The following is a 16,598-nucleotide window of genomic DNA, read 5'->3' as shown; positions in this document are numbered from 1 at the left end:
TTAACATGCGGACAAAATTCTATCTATAAAAATGGACACGTATTGTACAAAGTATTTACGATATATACCATATATACAAACTGGACTACAGGTAATATGTACTACTATTTGGCAATATAGGTGCAGCGGTGGTATACATCACCTAGACGATTTATTGCTTGAAGAAAATGTTAAACGTCATTTGGCCAATAGACATTCAGTCAACGGACAAATCGCGGAAGTGACTTTTTGTCGACGGACAACTGATAGATAAAATGTTTTGTTCACTTTAATATATAAAATGCAATTTATTTAATTAAATATTAAGAATCAAATATGATATTCGTAAGTTGCCTTAATACTGATATTAAAAAAATCATTAACAATAAAATGTCAAAAATCATTTCCGTCTTGTGCGTTTCGGTATAATTTCCATAAATATAATGACACGGTACCGTCGACCTTTAGTAAGACACCTATTAGTAATACTAGTAGTAGAATAGTAGTAGAATAGTAGTAGATACTAAAAACTATTTTGTGTATATTGTATATATGAATTTAAATATAAAATCCACATGTTGATACTTCTATTAGTTTCAGTATTTATTCAATATTAATTATTTTCAAAATTCAATTAATTTAATAAGTTCGATTCTGGTCATAATAACCACTCAATTTACCGTATAAAATATTGATATGATTTTCTACACATACCGCATCCACGTTTTAATATATCGCGTAACAGTTAATAGAGAGAAGAAAAATCAATATAAGGACGCATGCGTTATGTACAGCTATTCGCATTACATCTCAACGTTTATGGCATCCTGGTATTCCCGCCCACAAGTTAAACAATTTTCCGCCCTCCGCCAGAGTTTACCAAGAAGAAACTGCCCAAGAAGGAAACATAAAATTATTTATAGAAATATTCTCTGCCGTGAAACTAGAATCAAGCGTATTTGTGAAAATTGTTTTCAGCGCCATCTTGTAACATAATGTGCATTGTTTTATGTTAGATATTACTCAGGCTACTATTAACAGATACTAGTTTTAATTTTAATAAGTGGATCAATCTAATAGTGGTTACAAATTATTGCACTTACAGAGATATAGACTCAGGCATAGTTTCTGTATAAGCTAAGTTCACAAAATCATTGTATTACTTTAATTTAAAATATTATTATTTATTCCCATACTTTTTAGTTTAATCTCTGGCGCTGGTTAATGACAGATATCAATGAAACGATTTTTAATTTAGAGGTTATAAAAAATTGATCGATGTGTTATTCCACTATTGTAAAGACAGATATAAATATTATAACATAAACTGAGCTTGGATTTGGCTTATTTAGATTTGGGGTTTAAACAATCTTCTTTTTCTTTCCAGGTAATAGACGCCCACTGGAAGGGACATGTCTCCCCCAAAGATATCTAAAGGGTAATACATTAATACCTCACTTTGCGTCGAGGTTACGTTCCAAAAAGAAAAAAACGACGCAAATTGAAACGCCGCAGTGAATTAAGATTATATATAGCAAACCATGTAAAGATCGAAGATAGCTTCCAGGGTTACGAAAATACTACTTTTTAAAAAGAAAATTGAATAAAGTAAACATTTAAAAAAGAAAAATAATATATCTCTGTCAAAAATAAATTGGAAAAATATTTAACTTTTTTGTAACCAGAAGTAGCACGTAAAAATTTATATAAATTTATGATTTTCTTTTAAAAAAAAGCACAACACACTACGTAATTGAAATTGAACTCTAAAATTAGCAAAACAAAGTGAAAATAAAACTGTAGTCAAATTGCGTTGTTTTTAGTTACCAAGGAAATCCCCGAGTTTTGATGGCATGGCGCAATTGGAAACAAAAGTGTTGCCATTTTTTAGAAAAAAAAGAAAATTTCAAAAAAAAAAAATTATAGATTCGATCTCAAAATAACGCAACCTCGAAAATCTAACGACGCACAGTGAAAATTAGTACTAATTAGGTAGCGACGCAACTTTGAAAAAAACGCAAAACGAAACGACGCAAAACGAGGTATTGGTGTATACCATAATCGCTACCCTTGGCAGGCAGGTTGCCCATCCTCTGAAAACTTGTTTGTGAGCAGCGACAATACAATAGGAGGCAAATTATGGGAGCTACATGATATCACCATCAGCGGAGCATCGAAAACGTTATTTCTACAGGAATCGGGGGCGGACCTCCACCATTCTCACTCGATCTCATTAAATGGCATTTATTTCTTAACACTTTTACGTTGTTTTATTTCATCGATGACACCCAAAAGAATGTAAGTAGTTATATGAAACAAAATATGTTGTAAAGAATCGTAAACACGATTATTGTAATGATTTTGTGTACTAAGCAATGAAAGATTTATGTCAAATGAAAAAATCATTAAAAAACCTAAATTACATTTATTAATTTTATTTACTACATAACCTTTTATTTTAGATTAAATTTACTTAATTAAAGTTATTAATTATAATATCAGTCAATGTTATTCAGTATTTTCTTGCTTTCTTAAACGTCTATCATCTGGCAGAATGGCTGCGACAATTGCTGACGCTGTAAAAAAAATAAACATCAAATATTTTGATTTCACTTAAAGTCGTTTTTAATTCATATATTTGAGTTAATTTATATTTATCTTGGACAAATTATAATTCAAAAAACGATCTTACTAATTACATTCACCGTTTTTTAATATATTTCTTAATACTTTCTAGAAAGTTCTTATGGACAAAGAAATAGAAAATTTATAGAAACTTTGTAAATTTGCGCATTTGACAGTTCGTTATGAACTTCGCACGTATGACAGTTTACGCACTGTTACATCGGTCAGTATTTATCAATCATAAAAATATAATCTTTTTTATTATTCATTTCATTTTATTATTTTTTTACTTTTTTCTATTAGAAACTGACAGGTTAATAACTTCTGGTAGTAGACTTCCAATAAGTCCGTTTGGAAATAGCTTTAACAGGATCTACCTTGGTGGATATCGAAAACTTTAACCTACTAACGCCATCTATCTGCTGTGGCGTGAATCACTTCAACTTGGCAATCCACTGGACAGTAGCGCTTACTTTTGTCAGTTGATCTTCCAATATCTCATTATATGCCAGTAATTAAATTGTAATAAATACGTACAAGCAAGAATGGAACTAAACACATAGAATCCCACATCGCAGTTCGTCTCCAGCAGCATATTGAGGATCTGCACGGACACGAAAGTACCTATCCTGCCAGCTGTCATCGCCACTGCCACGGCTAATGCTCTGAAATAAATACATTTAAAAAACTTTTAAGTTAAACGGTTTTTTGATACCCATATTGTGGTGGTTGTGGAAAATTTTTTACCTAGTCCGCCATATTGGAACGGCGTCCATTTTGAATTTTAAATTTTGACATAATCATCGTGTTTTATTAGTGTAGCCCTTTCATTTGTTACCTATATTGAGAGGGTTAAGGAAAAATATGTAATCCGCCATTTTGTATCGGCGGCCATCTTAGATTTATAATGTTATTGGTTTTATTATATTGTATTGTCATCTAATGTCTCTCATCAAAGTGCTTTCAACTCCTCCGTGTGTGTAATTTCAAAAAATACATTTTTAATAATATTTTTATTGCATATATAAACTAAAGTGGCTTAACTTATAAAGGAAGATAAAGTAAATAGAAAATAATTATATTTAAATAAATAGACAAACACATATAAACATTTCATCGAAATTGAGCTCGCGGAAACAGAGATTCGTGAGTTAAAAATAATTTTGGACAGACGTATTCCAGTTACATCGATGTCATGTAGGTTTGCGAATCGAGGACTACTCGGTAATTTGAGGAAACACTTGCTTCTTCACCACACACGCTTGAACGCAGGCGATGTGGACTTCAACGCCATAGTGATCGTTTTATATTTATTGCGTGGAAAATGTACAACACTCTACAATATCTCGCCTTGACTTACACAACCAATAACTTCTGGCTATACAAAGTCTGCAGGAACCCTTTTTCTTACTACATTATCCTTATTTATATACTATCCTTATATATTCATATACCTTATTTATTATTTAGGAATTCATTAATATTTGGATAGGTTATATATATTGCAGTGGGTAGGTGCCCACACGAGGTACACCGACGTCATAGTAAGGTTAAGAAAAAAGAAGAAGGTGAGGTATTCATTCACTCCTTTAAAGCCTTTACGCCTTTTACTAGTTATTATACATTTACCACAGATTACACAACGAGTTATAAATATCGCTTACCTGAGATGCGTGGGGAACAGGGCGAGTGTTATTGCTGTGTATAGACCCATAATTAAAACTCCTACTAAGAAGATGATGAAGAATACGCCACTGGCGTATGCGTTTGGAATCAAGTTCGTCACGATGCCGGATATGCTGGCAATAATTACAACAATCATTGCCATGTTCCGGCGCCCCACGCGGTTCACCACCTGGAGTAACAAAAAACACAAAGTATTTTTTTTGATACCCATTTGAGGTAAGCAAAAGGCGTTTATATTTAAAATCGAATATATAAATATATATATATATATATATATATATATATATATATATATAATAGCTGTACTAAAAGTAATAGCTATGCCCGCGACTACGTCCATGTGGAAATTAACAAAAAATGTCTAGTTTATTTAGTTTTTTTTTCGCTAAAGATTTTTCCTCGAACAAACATCAATAAACAGACAAAAAGATATTTAAAAAGGTGTAAAAAGTGATTATTTCAAGATTACAAACGGACACTCCAATTATTTTTTTTTGTATTATATATTTATCATAGAAAACATGTTTAAAAACAGTCTTACCAAACTAAGAAGTGCGTTGATAACAGACTTCAAAGCGCCTACCACCAGCACGATGAGAAGTGATAGCATGTTCAGGGAACACGGCACTGCATCTGGCTGGAAATTAATTTCATAGTTGTACATGTGATCAATTTATTTATTCATTACGTACGTGTGAACGCAACGCAAGAAAAGCGCGGGAAAGCCAATGACAACTGCGGTTGTCAAACGTCAAATTTTGACATGCGATGATATATATTTTTTTCATTTCATATCGGCATCTTCATGTTTTTCCGTATGTTGATTGACTTGTTAGTTATTATTTATTTTAAAGTTAGACAAAGTACTTTATTGTGATTTTTTTTAAAATATTTTCGTTGTGTTTGTATATTATTGTTATATATTGTACGATTGGCGCTAAATTTTATTTTGGCCGTGTCATTCAAAACAGTACAACCGGTTATGTATGTACGTTAAACGATTTCTTACATAAGACAATCACGAAAATTTGTAATTTAAAAAGAGGAAAGAAGGTAGTTAATAAAAATTGAAATTTACATCAACAGGTGTGTTCATGCTGTCGGAGAGAACGGCGCATAGGCTTTTATTGGTGCCTTCTCCCGTTTGCACGATATCCACGAACTGATTCGCGATCGTTGGCAGCCACACCGCAAATGCTCCGATTCTGTAATAAATTTTCAACAAAACTTTGTTTTTGAAATAAAATAAAACCTAAAATAATTATAAAACCTTTTCAATTTTCTATTGTATTAAAAAGGATAAAGTTTGACAATTATATTCAATAAATAGTTTACACGTGTCAACCATTGCTACATGTATAGATGTTGATTCATTTATGAGGTTATATGTGACATAGGATCCATATTTGAAGTTTTTGAATTTCACTCATAGTTCGAGATAAGGAATTGCAAGTATGGGGTTAAGTAGTGTGTCAATGAGTCAGATATAAACAGGGAATAGAATGAACTATTAACATCTAATAGATTCAGGCGTTACTTTGCGGAAATCCATCCTAAGTAAGAAAAGGACTAATATATAGCTACTTTCGCTACGTAGCAGTAATCGTGCAATAAAGTATAATAATAATAAAGTTAGAAGTAGAAGTATAATATGATAATAATATGTTATGGACTATTATGTCCAGCAGATTATCAAGTTGAAGTAGTAGTGGGCACGCTACATTACTAGGTAAGCGCAGCGAAGAACGTCTTCCCACAAGTTGGACATACGAATTTCTTAAAATCGTCGATGTAGCCAGTTTCTAACCACACCAAGGGCCCTATTTATGTCTAGCATTCGATGACTAACTGCTAAAGTAATAATGATGCAAAAATATAACAGGAGGCGCAAAAGTAACGTCATAATGTGAACGTGTCTTAATTTTTACAAATGGTGCCAAATATCTCTGTGCTTTCACATTTATGATGTAGATACATAGAGAATTAGTTGTCAATAAGCGATGAAGCTTTTGCACCACCTGTTAGCTATAAACTACAGTATTACTTACTGGTTAAACAGAAAGAGACAGGACATGATAATAGTGTATTTGAGCAGGGGCATTTTGAAGAGCGGCACAATTTGATTCCTCGTAGAGGCGGCGGCGTTTATTTCTTGTGCGTCTAATATCAGTCCATTTATCTGAAATATGTTGTCTTACTTTATTATTGAATTGATGTACAGGATATTTGGAAATGGGTTTAAAAAGTTTAAAATGATGTGTGGCTCATTGTAACCAACTTTTATAAAAGGTATATATTCGTGAAAGCCTGAACTTCTCTGTATCTATTTCAAAGCAAATTAAAAAAAAGAAACTGAAAGCAGACGACCTTGTTTATGGGAAAAAGTAGGGTTTTCAGGCCGTTTTTCAGCGGTCTCTTAACCTTTAACTATGGACGTCATTTTTTTGTAACACTACCATGGACGCGCGGTCTCTCGGACCGCTATGTTCTGAAGTCCAAATATTACGTAAATATTAATTTTATTTGTACTCTTTTGTATTTATAGTTTTTTAGATATATTGAAATTAAATAATTTCGAGGCCTTTAATCAATCTTTCCTTATTTGTAAATAAAATAAAGCATACTAACAATTAAAGGCACTTTTTGGCGTACATTTACTAGAGATCAATTTTAGTACGAAAAACTCGAATGCATTAAACTTTTTAGAAAAAATAACAATCATTACTATAAATCTAAGGTTTAACCTAATATAAAAACGAATAAAAGTCTTCTCAAATTAAAATACAAAATTTTTGACATTGGTCCAATTGCTTAAAATTATTGGCAGTCCTTGCACAAGGGTTTGGAACACTATAAACATATGACCTGCCTACAACTTATACAAGTGTAATTGGACTTTCTCTTTAGTTTTGGCGGACAAAGACGACATGTTTTTCGCTTTAATGAATCACTCTCCTGGCTAGGGGGGGTTCATCTAGGAGCATATCTGCCCCTAATAAAAATCGCCTCATTGTCATTTTCAATTCGTTTGAAATATTTGGTTTTATTGCTCGTCTTTGCATATGCGGAACGACTAAAGATCGTGCTATTTTTTTTTAGGAATATTCCACATTCTCTTTTTTGGCTCTGGTGCTCATTGTGTAATACATGAGCATTTATACCACACAAGTCAAGAATGCGATATAAAATGAGCATAGGCCATCTCCCCGTTCGATATTCATTGACATTTTAAATGAAAATAACATAAAACAATCAAATTAAAAAAGTCACCGTTTATATTATTTAGGCAGGAAACGTGGACGTGCGTCTGACAGACCGCGGTTAAAATATAAAGTAAAATAACTCAGCTAATTTGTGGCCGCCGACACAACTTCTCGTCTCAACATACGTTTCGGTGCTAAAACTAAAGCTACTGAGAGCATTAAACGCGGGGAGCAAAGGGATAGGGGTAAACGAAAAAATTACCAACTGCAAGCGGTCTGTGAGACAGCGCGTCCACAGTTAAAGGTTAAATAATGGAATAGGCTTATGTTCAGCAATGGACACTGTACGGCCGAAATGATGATTATGAAAGAAAAGTTTGCAACAAAGTAACCTTTCAATACCTAAAATAAACTTACTTTAAGTTCTCCAGCAGATCTGCCCCTATTCATCCTATGTATGGCCTTGATAATGTCTACAGCCTCCCGTTCATATCCTTGTGAGAACATGTATTTAGGGCTCTCCATTAGGAAGAGCAGTCCCAACACCCCCAGGAGATTCGGTATGGAGTACACCAGGAGCAGCGTCCGCCAGGAGTTCCAGTATATATCCAGAGCAGGGAGGTATATTGAAAATGTCAGGGGTATAATTGGTATAGCGATGACTGGAAAATTAAGCAACATTTATTTAAAATAAAGTTAAAAAATTATTTTACAGTATCGTTCATTAAAGCCTCATCATGTGTCTGGTAATCGGAGCAGCGGATCCTGGTAGACGACATCGGAGCTTTCTTTGCCCGCTGTCGTGTCGGTAATGTTAGGCGGGTTACCGGCTTTGAGGGTCGTGGCCTTTGATATCCTTATGGTCCAGAATCGACAGCGATGAGTCAGTCGTCCGAAGAATGGTGTTCCACAAACGAGGCTTTCAGAGTCGCGGGCATTTAGTATTGGGGTCCTAAACTACCACTAGCTTCAGTAATTCTTGGGCGGGCGATGGATCAACGTAGTCTTAAACCATTGTGACAGTACCCCGAGGGTTTCGAGGGTAGTATGAGCAAAGCATAGTCCAGGATGGACTATCCAAAATCACAGCACGAGGGACTCGTCGGTCCATCTAGTGGTCCGTGACCTCCTAATCAGGCAATGTAGAAGAATGTAAAAGACTGAGCCAAGATGCTCCAGAGGGAGTCTTCGAGCTTTGCTACTAGGTTCTGTCCACTCGGACTTGAGAAAACGGAAAATGTCAAGATGGATGGTCTGTCTAAAACTGTCTAAATCAGTCAATTAAAATAGATATCTGTACTAACCAGCCATCACCCCCTGTGACAGTAGGAATATACTGGTCACCAGTAACACCACCAGGTTCCGTTTGCTCATCGCCACACTCTCGCTGAGTATGGTCATGGACAACGTGTAAATGCTACCAGCACTGAAGAAGGAAAAGCATAATTATCGTTATTACTATAAAATAAAATATAATGTATTTATGGCTGAATGATAATAACAGTATGTATTTAACGTAGTATCTGGCATTTGATTTGATACATCGGAGACGAGGAATATTTCGATAAAGATCGGCCAAGTTCGGTTTTGCAGAGCGTTGCCTTGCACAATGCAGTCACGGTGTGTATGAAAGTAGTTAAAACCGTTTTTGTCTAAAAAAATTAAAATTTATGACGAAAGAAATTTTTTGGTCTGCCAAATCAAATGTCGAATACTGTTATTATAAATGGAGTGTATCAGTGTTAGGGAAAGATCTTCGAGGACTTTATCACAAATTAGATAATTTCTTTGCCAAAGTTGTACATCTTACGTATTAGTTGGGTTTAGTATCTCATGTAATAATTCGTCGCTGTCATGCATGCCTTTAGATGCCCACTGAAAGGTATAGGCCTCTCTTAAAGATATCTATATGGATATATACCTTTATCGCCACACTTAACAGGCGGGTTGGCGATCGCTGTGTGGTATTACGGTATGCAGAGGTCGCTGCTGTCTACCCTCTGAGAAATTCATTCTTAGCAGTGACAATCCTATATAATGTAAGAAAAGGACTAATATGTAGCTACTTCCGCTATGTAGCCAAACATTATTAGTGCCAAACACCGAGTCACTCGACACGAGTTTGACTTGGTGTTTGGCAATAATCGGTGTAACATTACTCCTTAGGATGCCCCGTGGCAGGGTGAAACACGTGTTGAGTTGATTTATTGTGGTAGTTGTGTAATTCGCATTGTTTGCCGCATGCGCATTTATCAGCGGTCTGGAGGGTGGTGCACTTTATTGCACGACTACTGCTACATAGCGGAAGTAGCTATATATTAATCCTTTTGTTACTTAGGATGGACTTCCGTAAAGTAACGCCTGAATCCATTAGATATCCTATATAATGCTCAAAATGTGAATTATATAAGAGTGTATATTAGGAATCGAACCCACAACCCTCTACATCAAATTTCAGTCCTCTACCTTAGGTGGGCCTGATGCCAGTCTGTATCTGTACCAGAGGAGGATCTACTCTAAATCTTCCAATTCTAATTCAAATTTGTATAAGTATAATATATCTATCAAATTAGTATAAGTATAAAATATCTATTAAGTTTGTATAAGTGTAATATATCTATCAAATTATTATTAGTATAACAAGTCTATCAAATTTGCATGAGTATAAAATATCTATCAAATTAGTATAAGTGTAATTTATCTATCAAATTTGTATAATATATACATCTAATTTGTATAAATATAATTATCAAAATTGATATACGCTTTTTAATTTTTTCACTTTCTTGTCCAGTTCTATTTTATAGAACCTAATATCAAATTTAGCTCACCTATACTGATATCTTTCATCTTAAAAGCTACACGGTTTTCAATCGGTCATATTGGAAAGCTATGGAAGAGGCTTATGTTCAACAGTGGTTGTTCAACTACTGTAATAATGATGGTGATGTATTTACCGAAAAAGAGATACGGGGGACTGTGTCTTGGTATTTTACAAAGAACTTACAAATGAGAAATATAAATGAAAATTATTTTAACAAATTTTGTTAGATTTTTCAAATATTTCTCACCAGAAAGAAGCGATGAACTGAAGAATCAATAGCATTATCCAGTTGACAGAGATACTGGCGAGTGCGTTCATCAAAGATGAAGAAAGTAGCGTTATAAATAGCATCCGACGTCGCCCGAACTTGTCGCCTAGAAATCCTCCTACAATTCCACCCAGCACTGCACCTGTGGTGTCCACAACGGTATTTACACTACAGCGAAATCTATATATATAAAAATGAATGTATGTCCTTTATAAAATCGTAAACTAAACATTTGATCATGTAATGATTTTAAGCAAAGTTGTTGTGCATAAGCACATGCAGGTTTCTAAGTTGGTTGGTGCTTTTTTATTTTTTTTTCGTTACAAAAAAGAATGTCATGACATCTTTTGATTCTGCCAAGAAATTTTGTATTTTATTTGAAATAAAGAAGTTCGTAGCTAAATTTATAAAACAGCGAAAGTAAACGAGGTCTGTTAACGTGTTTGTTTATCGAAAGCCTTCATGTACAAGAAGCAATCTTGGAATGGATTATCGCGCTCTACAAAGCTCTAATCAATTTTAAACATTGAAATTTATTTCGTATTACAATTGGATAAGTTTGAATGTTCTTTGTTTAAAAGTTAATCCTGTACTGTTCAGTTTCAGTGGAGGCTTTAAGGTTGTTATACTTGAGGTGAGACGTGTTGAATCCTTTGTGTTGTGCTTATTCGCTTTTAGGCCTTATTTGACCAAATTTTGAATGATTTCAACCAATTTGTTCCAATGAGCTGATAATCGTACTTGACAGGCCTGAACGCTTCAGCAGGTTATAGTTTTTTTTTTTTAGATAGCCCCCGCTATTGGAGGCCTCTCGTACCCCTAATTTGTTGGGATCAGGGTCTTTGTTTACTAATAAGGTTTTCAAATTTTTATCTTTATTCTTCACTCACTTTCATACTTCTCAATTTTTTTTATTCTTTCCTTATTTCTTTCACAATATCTTTCATTTTGTTTTTTCATTCCTTCTTGCTTTCATCGCCTCCCATCATCTTATTACTCTTAGGTGGCTAGGTGTATTTATTTTATTTTATTGTTTACATATTCTAATTTTTTTATATCACAGTTTTCTTTGGGTTGTGATTTCTTAGTACATTACTACACTTTTCCTATTCTAGTTTTAGTCTATTTTTCCTATTATTAATTGTACCTACTTATCTATACTGTTTTGTTTCTATTAACAGTGTCACTCACCACCCTACGAGCAAACGATAGGAATGATAGGCGATGGTTGTCGTCGACCATCATTAAGGCGATGCTCTATAAATATATCAGCAGGTTATAGTTAGATGTATCTATTATACCTCTCCCTTCTATCTCCACCATATACAGATCCGCTATTTTATTTCTATTTACAACGTCAACTAGGTTTTAGTACTTGTTTACAAAGTTGTATGGTTTAGAGATAATGTATCTCGTATATATGTGGATCGACGACATAGTACAGGCCCGCGATCTGTACTATGTCATCGGTTCCTGGTAGTTCCTGGATGGAATTCTTTGAGGGTGACCTATGTCTAGGGCGTCCATCGGCTGAAAATAAGAAGAAATATCTCGTATTTCTACATACCGACGACAGGACCAGCTGCAATATAACCCTGTTGTGCATTAGTTGTTTCCAATTCGCAAGCACTGGCCGGAATGATGATTGTAATACCATACACGATGCACACGAAGGCGATTACAAGGAACCCGATCAGTGCCGTTATGTAATAACTGTAACAGCCGAAACCTTAAAAAAGAATAAAATATCTTTTGTACTTTTATATTGTGATAATTTTTATTCTAACTTTCTTAAAACAAATTACAAATAGTCTAACAAATATGAGAAATAGATAGATTATTGAAAGAGTTTTGTGTGAGTGAATTTCAGCAAACTAGGAAAAGTTTGGAGGGGAAATAATAGTAACCTAACGGTAGAGGTCGCGAATTTGATTCCCGGGATACAATCTTATATAACTAACACATTGCGCATTAATTATATAGGATCGCTACTGCTTACACCAAGTTTTATGAGAATAAGCAGCGACGCATTTATCAGCGGGCTGGCGGGCGATGCACTTTATTGCACGACTATTGCTGCATTGGCGGAAGTAGCTATATATTGGTTCTTTTCTTAAATACAGAAAGCGACTGTAAATATTTTTTTTTATGTTTAGCTCCTTTTTAAGACAAAATAATTGAACCAAGATATCTTAAAGATCAACGGCATACTAGTCAGATTAAATAAATAATTTAATGGCCTGAATCATGGCTTTCGAGAAAGCTCGGAAACCTTCAAAATAGAGTTGCTAATATCAAAAGGAAAAAAGTATTAATGTCACACGTTAAAAAAGTTAAGTAGATAAAACTCAAAAAAAAAATTATAAGTTGGCTCCAAGTCAAGTGCATCTGCATATAATTTTCGATCGAAAAAAAAATTCGTACCTGCCATTTCGAGTGCAGTTTCGAAATGCACTTTTTTATCTTGTTCAATTATTTTTTTACTGTACATTTTTTTTCACACAATTTTTACCCCGGCATAAAAATGTAGAGGTGCGTTTCATTTAAATGTTTCTTTATAATAAATAATTCAATAGATAATTGTAGCGTGCTAAATATTTTTATCGCACTTTAGATTACAGTCGTTATATTGTTAAGATTAGTGAACAAAATTATATGAGAACATGCCGAATCTTTGTTATGTTTATTCAAAACACGATTAAACATATAAATTATGATTTCGCAAATATTGTAGTGCTAAAAATCTAAAACATTTGTGATAAACGATAAAGAACTAGTCTTTTCTAGCTTATTTAATGCTATTAAACATCTTTTTTTGTTAAATGGATTTAAAAACCTATTTCAACAATGAAATTGTGAAACTCTAATTCATTTCAGCTGCAGAACACCCAACGTCAGGGTAAGACGAATAAGATTTTTTTTTTCAAAAAAGTATAGTAAAAATAATTAAGTATTATATTAAGTTCTTATCCGCGAAATAAAATTAACTTTTGACTGATTTATAACTTAATATAAATAGTGTTTAGTTTTTAACATGTACTTATATATTGTAAATAAACAAAAATATAAAATTACATGTGTAATTATAAATTATACTCGAAGAAATGCTCGTCGCTGAAAGGTTCTCGAGTGGTGACCACAGGCCGGTAGACGTTGCGTGGGTAATCCGCCCACTAGGTGGACTGATGACATAGTTATGGTAGCGTCACGTGGGCAAATGTGGGCAGTGCATTACCAGTCATCCTGGCGATCTTTGGAAAAAGCCTACGCCTTACAGCTGGCTAAAAAACAAGAAGAATTATGATTTTTCTATTAATGATGTAATTTATGTAGATAATTAACGAAATAATACAATCAATATTATAAAGAATACCAAAACAAACACTAAATGTTAATTAAATATATTTATATAAAAAAATAAAACTAAATGGCAAATTTAATAGTAGGTTAATATTGTTTTAAATATATATTATAGTTCAAATATGGTAGAGGTACGTGAGGCCAAAAACGGCCGTTTAATAAAAGATTTAACATAAATAACATTTAAAGATGATAATTGATAAATTTATTTCAGATAATTCAAGAAATATATTTTATCGGTTCCGCCAAAAGACAGATTATTCTATTTCAGACTATGTTCACGATAAAGATGTTTGAAAATGAATTATTCTAATTTTAGAGAAACTTCTTTACCTAACTTTCTTTAGCTATCTAACTTTTTAACTTCTTTTTTTTGTAATAGAAGGTCTAAGAAAAAATAAAAACCCCCACAAAGATTGTTGCAAGTTGTTGTCAATAGATGGCGGATTACAAACTAATGTAATCTTTATTATAATCTCACGATTATAGGTGATTGTAATGATATAATATAATAAAGCTATTTTGACTTTAAGGAAAATCCAAGATATTGAGTTCGAAATTGATATGAAAGGAATTTACAATGTCAATTCTTCGTTTGGAGAATGATTTTAATTATTTTTTTGCATTATACCAATGACATGCATAAAATAAAGTTCCAAAACATGCATAAGCTGTCTTACGCCCTCATATCTGATAATTTATGACGTTTCATTATCATTTGAAAAAGAAAATTTGCAATAATTTGTTTTGTCATGTTACGATTTGTGAAATGTGTAATTCACAACGCTGGTACTTCGGACTTCGTTTATCATGATCGACGTGGTCGGCACAAAAGGGCATCGCACAGTTGTTTCGGCATTCCACATAGAAATTTTGGTGGATTTTCTATCCCCACTTCTTCACCCAGTGCTAATGGTTTCCGAAGTGATAGTAGTATCATTAGCCAGGCAGTAGCAACCGGCCAAGCCGAGCTATATATATATAAACATATATATATGTGTCATTTTTGTTTAAAAAAAAAAACAACTCAGACGGCAGAAAAGCATCTTCGAGAGCTCATGCACAACTTTGCTAATGATCAAATGATTTTGTAAAGGACAAACTGATAAACATTCACATTAATATATAATTATATATATTACAACCGTCAAATAAACACATACATGTGCTTCTAAAATTCTGAACAATTAAATTGAAAATATGAAAAGAAGAATTAAAACGCGATAGACGTTGAGTGAAATAAACATTTATCTTTAAATAATAGTAGTAATTAACTTTAGTGATGTTTATACTTAGTAAATAGCAGATATGGTATATAATAGGTAGTGTTTTAGCTTTCATATATGCAATGCCGAACCCAACGCCTTATTTAGATAAAAGATAAAAGACATACAACATTTATCTAAAAACTAAGAAGTTGTAATGTAAAATAAAAAGCATGGTTTCGTTCCTTCAACTTCAATGAAAAAAAGTCGCTGCAAATTCAAAAGTTTTTTTAAAAAAAATGATTCAAATCACCTAGATCACTCCACACCAAAGAGGTTATTCATTTCCTGAAAGGATGCTACAAGTGGTTCTTCCCGTGCCCTTGACATTTTCTACTCATTGAGAAAACTCTTAACTGCATACAAGTGATGCGCTCCTAGTAACTCCGGTCAAAATGGCGGATGCTAGAATGATGACGTCACATCCGTGAACAGGGAAAGACTTTCGATTTTATCCGGTTAAATATTTACTATGCTGTTATTATAATATATAGTATATATATAATATATAATATATAGTATATGAAATTATTTACATTTTTTTAAATTAAACATGATAGATTTTACACGCCATGTTAATTAATAAAGAGAAAAAAATATGATGTACCTAATAAATGCTAATTGGGTTTTTTATATTTCATGATACATAAATAAATTAAATTAAAAATTAATAAATTAAAGTAGCCGGCACGAGTACGGGCAAATATTTAAATTAATTAATTACATATATTTTATTGTAAAACCAATATGGACAAACGTCCGAAATAAATGATAAATAAATAAATAAATAAAATAAAATAATAAAAGTTTGTTATATTAATATTTTAATTATAATTATTAATGTTTAAAACTTAAACTAAGTGATGATATTTTCATATTTTGAACAAAGTCCGTGAGATGTCGCTCAAAATGAAAGAACATCTCTTATTTTCGTTATATAGACAATTTAAAAAAGTTTATACGTATCAATAATATTTCCAGGAGTAGAAAAAAAATAACTCCATTTTCTTTGTATTTTTAATGGTTGTTGAATCGATAGGATTGATGTAAATAAATATAATTTATTCGAGCTGACAGAGAGCTTTTCTTCTTCTCTGTATGGTGAAAAAGGTTTTTCCGGGGTTTGGTGGAGGGCAGAAAACTTCCGTACCTCTGGGCGGCGGTACTAGGATACCATGACAGTTAAGTTCATGCTTTCGAAATGTTGTACATTGCGCATGCGACAAAATATCGATTCCTCTTCACCCTTGTGCTTTGATGATAACAAAACTATCCACGGATACGGCATGAATTTATTTTTCTATTATTGTTTAATAAATTAAAAATTATTTATAAAGTAAATATTCTATACAAATTGTTTGCGTAAATGAGGAAAACAGATTAAAAAA

The 16,598-nt window shown here is 33.0% G+C and overlaps 1 protein-coding gene across 1 annotated transcript; it reads right to left on the bottom strand.

The window, feature by feature from the left end:
- Positions 1-2,487: 2,487 nt before the first annotated feature.
- LOC137927207 (putative transporter SVOPL) lies at positions 2,488-13,076 on the bottom strand. Its single transcript, XM_068770995.1, has 11 exons — positions 13,010-13,076; positions 12,153-12,314; positions 10,565-10,727; positions 8,798-8,919; positions 7,911-8,155; positions 6,339-6,469; positions 5,369-5,495; positions 4,832-4,927; positions 4,269-4,459; positions 3,142-3,269; positions 2,488-2,555 (listed from the first exon to the last, which is right to left on the bottom strand). Exons 1-11 carry the CDS (start codon positions 13,074-13,076, stop codon positions 2,488-2,490), a joined length of 1,500 nt encoding a protein of 499 aa, XP_068627096.1.
- Between the last annotated feature and the right edge of the window lie 3,522 nt (positions 13,077-16,598).

The sequence above is a fragment of the Battus philenor genome, unplaced genomic scaffold (assembly GCF_028537555.1).
Source record: "Battus philenor isolate CCGP_79_NKW_IND1 unplaced genomic scaffold, ilBatPhil1.0.hap1 SCAF_10, whole genome shotgun sequence".
In the NCBI taxonomy this organism is placed as follows: domain Eukaryota; kingdom Metazoa; phylum Arthropoda; class Insecta; order Lepidoptera; family Papilionidae; genus Battus; species Battus philenor.
The sequence above is the reverse complement of the archived record's forward strand: the minus strand, read 5'-3'. Positions and strand labels throughout refer to the sequence as shown.

Coding starts and splice junctions, on each gene's coding strand:
- LOC137927207 (XM_068770995.1), bottom strand. CDS start 13,076: ATGTACAGTAAAAAAATAATTGAACAAGATAAAAAAGTGCATTTCGAA. Junction 8,156..8,797: donor GTCACAGGGGGTGATGGCTG/GTTAGTACAGAT, acceptor TTAATTTTCCAG/TCATCGCTATACCAATTATA. Junction 3,270..4,268: donor CTGTTCCCCACGCATCTCAG/GTAAGCGATATT, acceptor TATTTATTTCAG/AGCATTAGCCGTGGCAGTGG.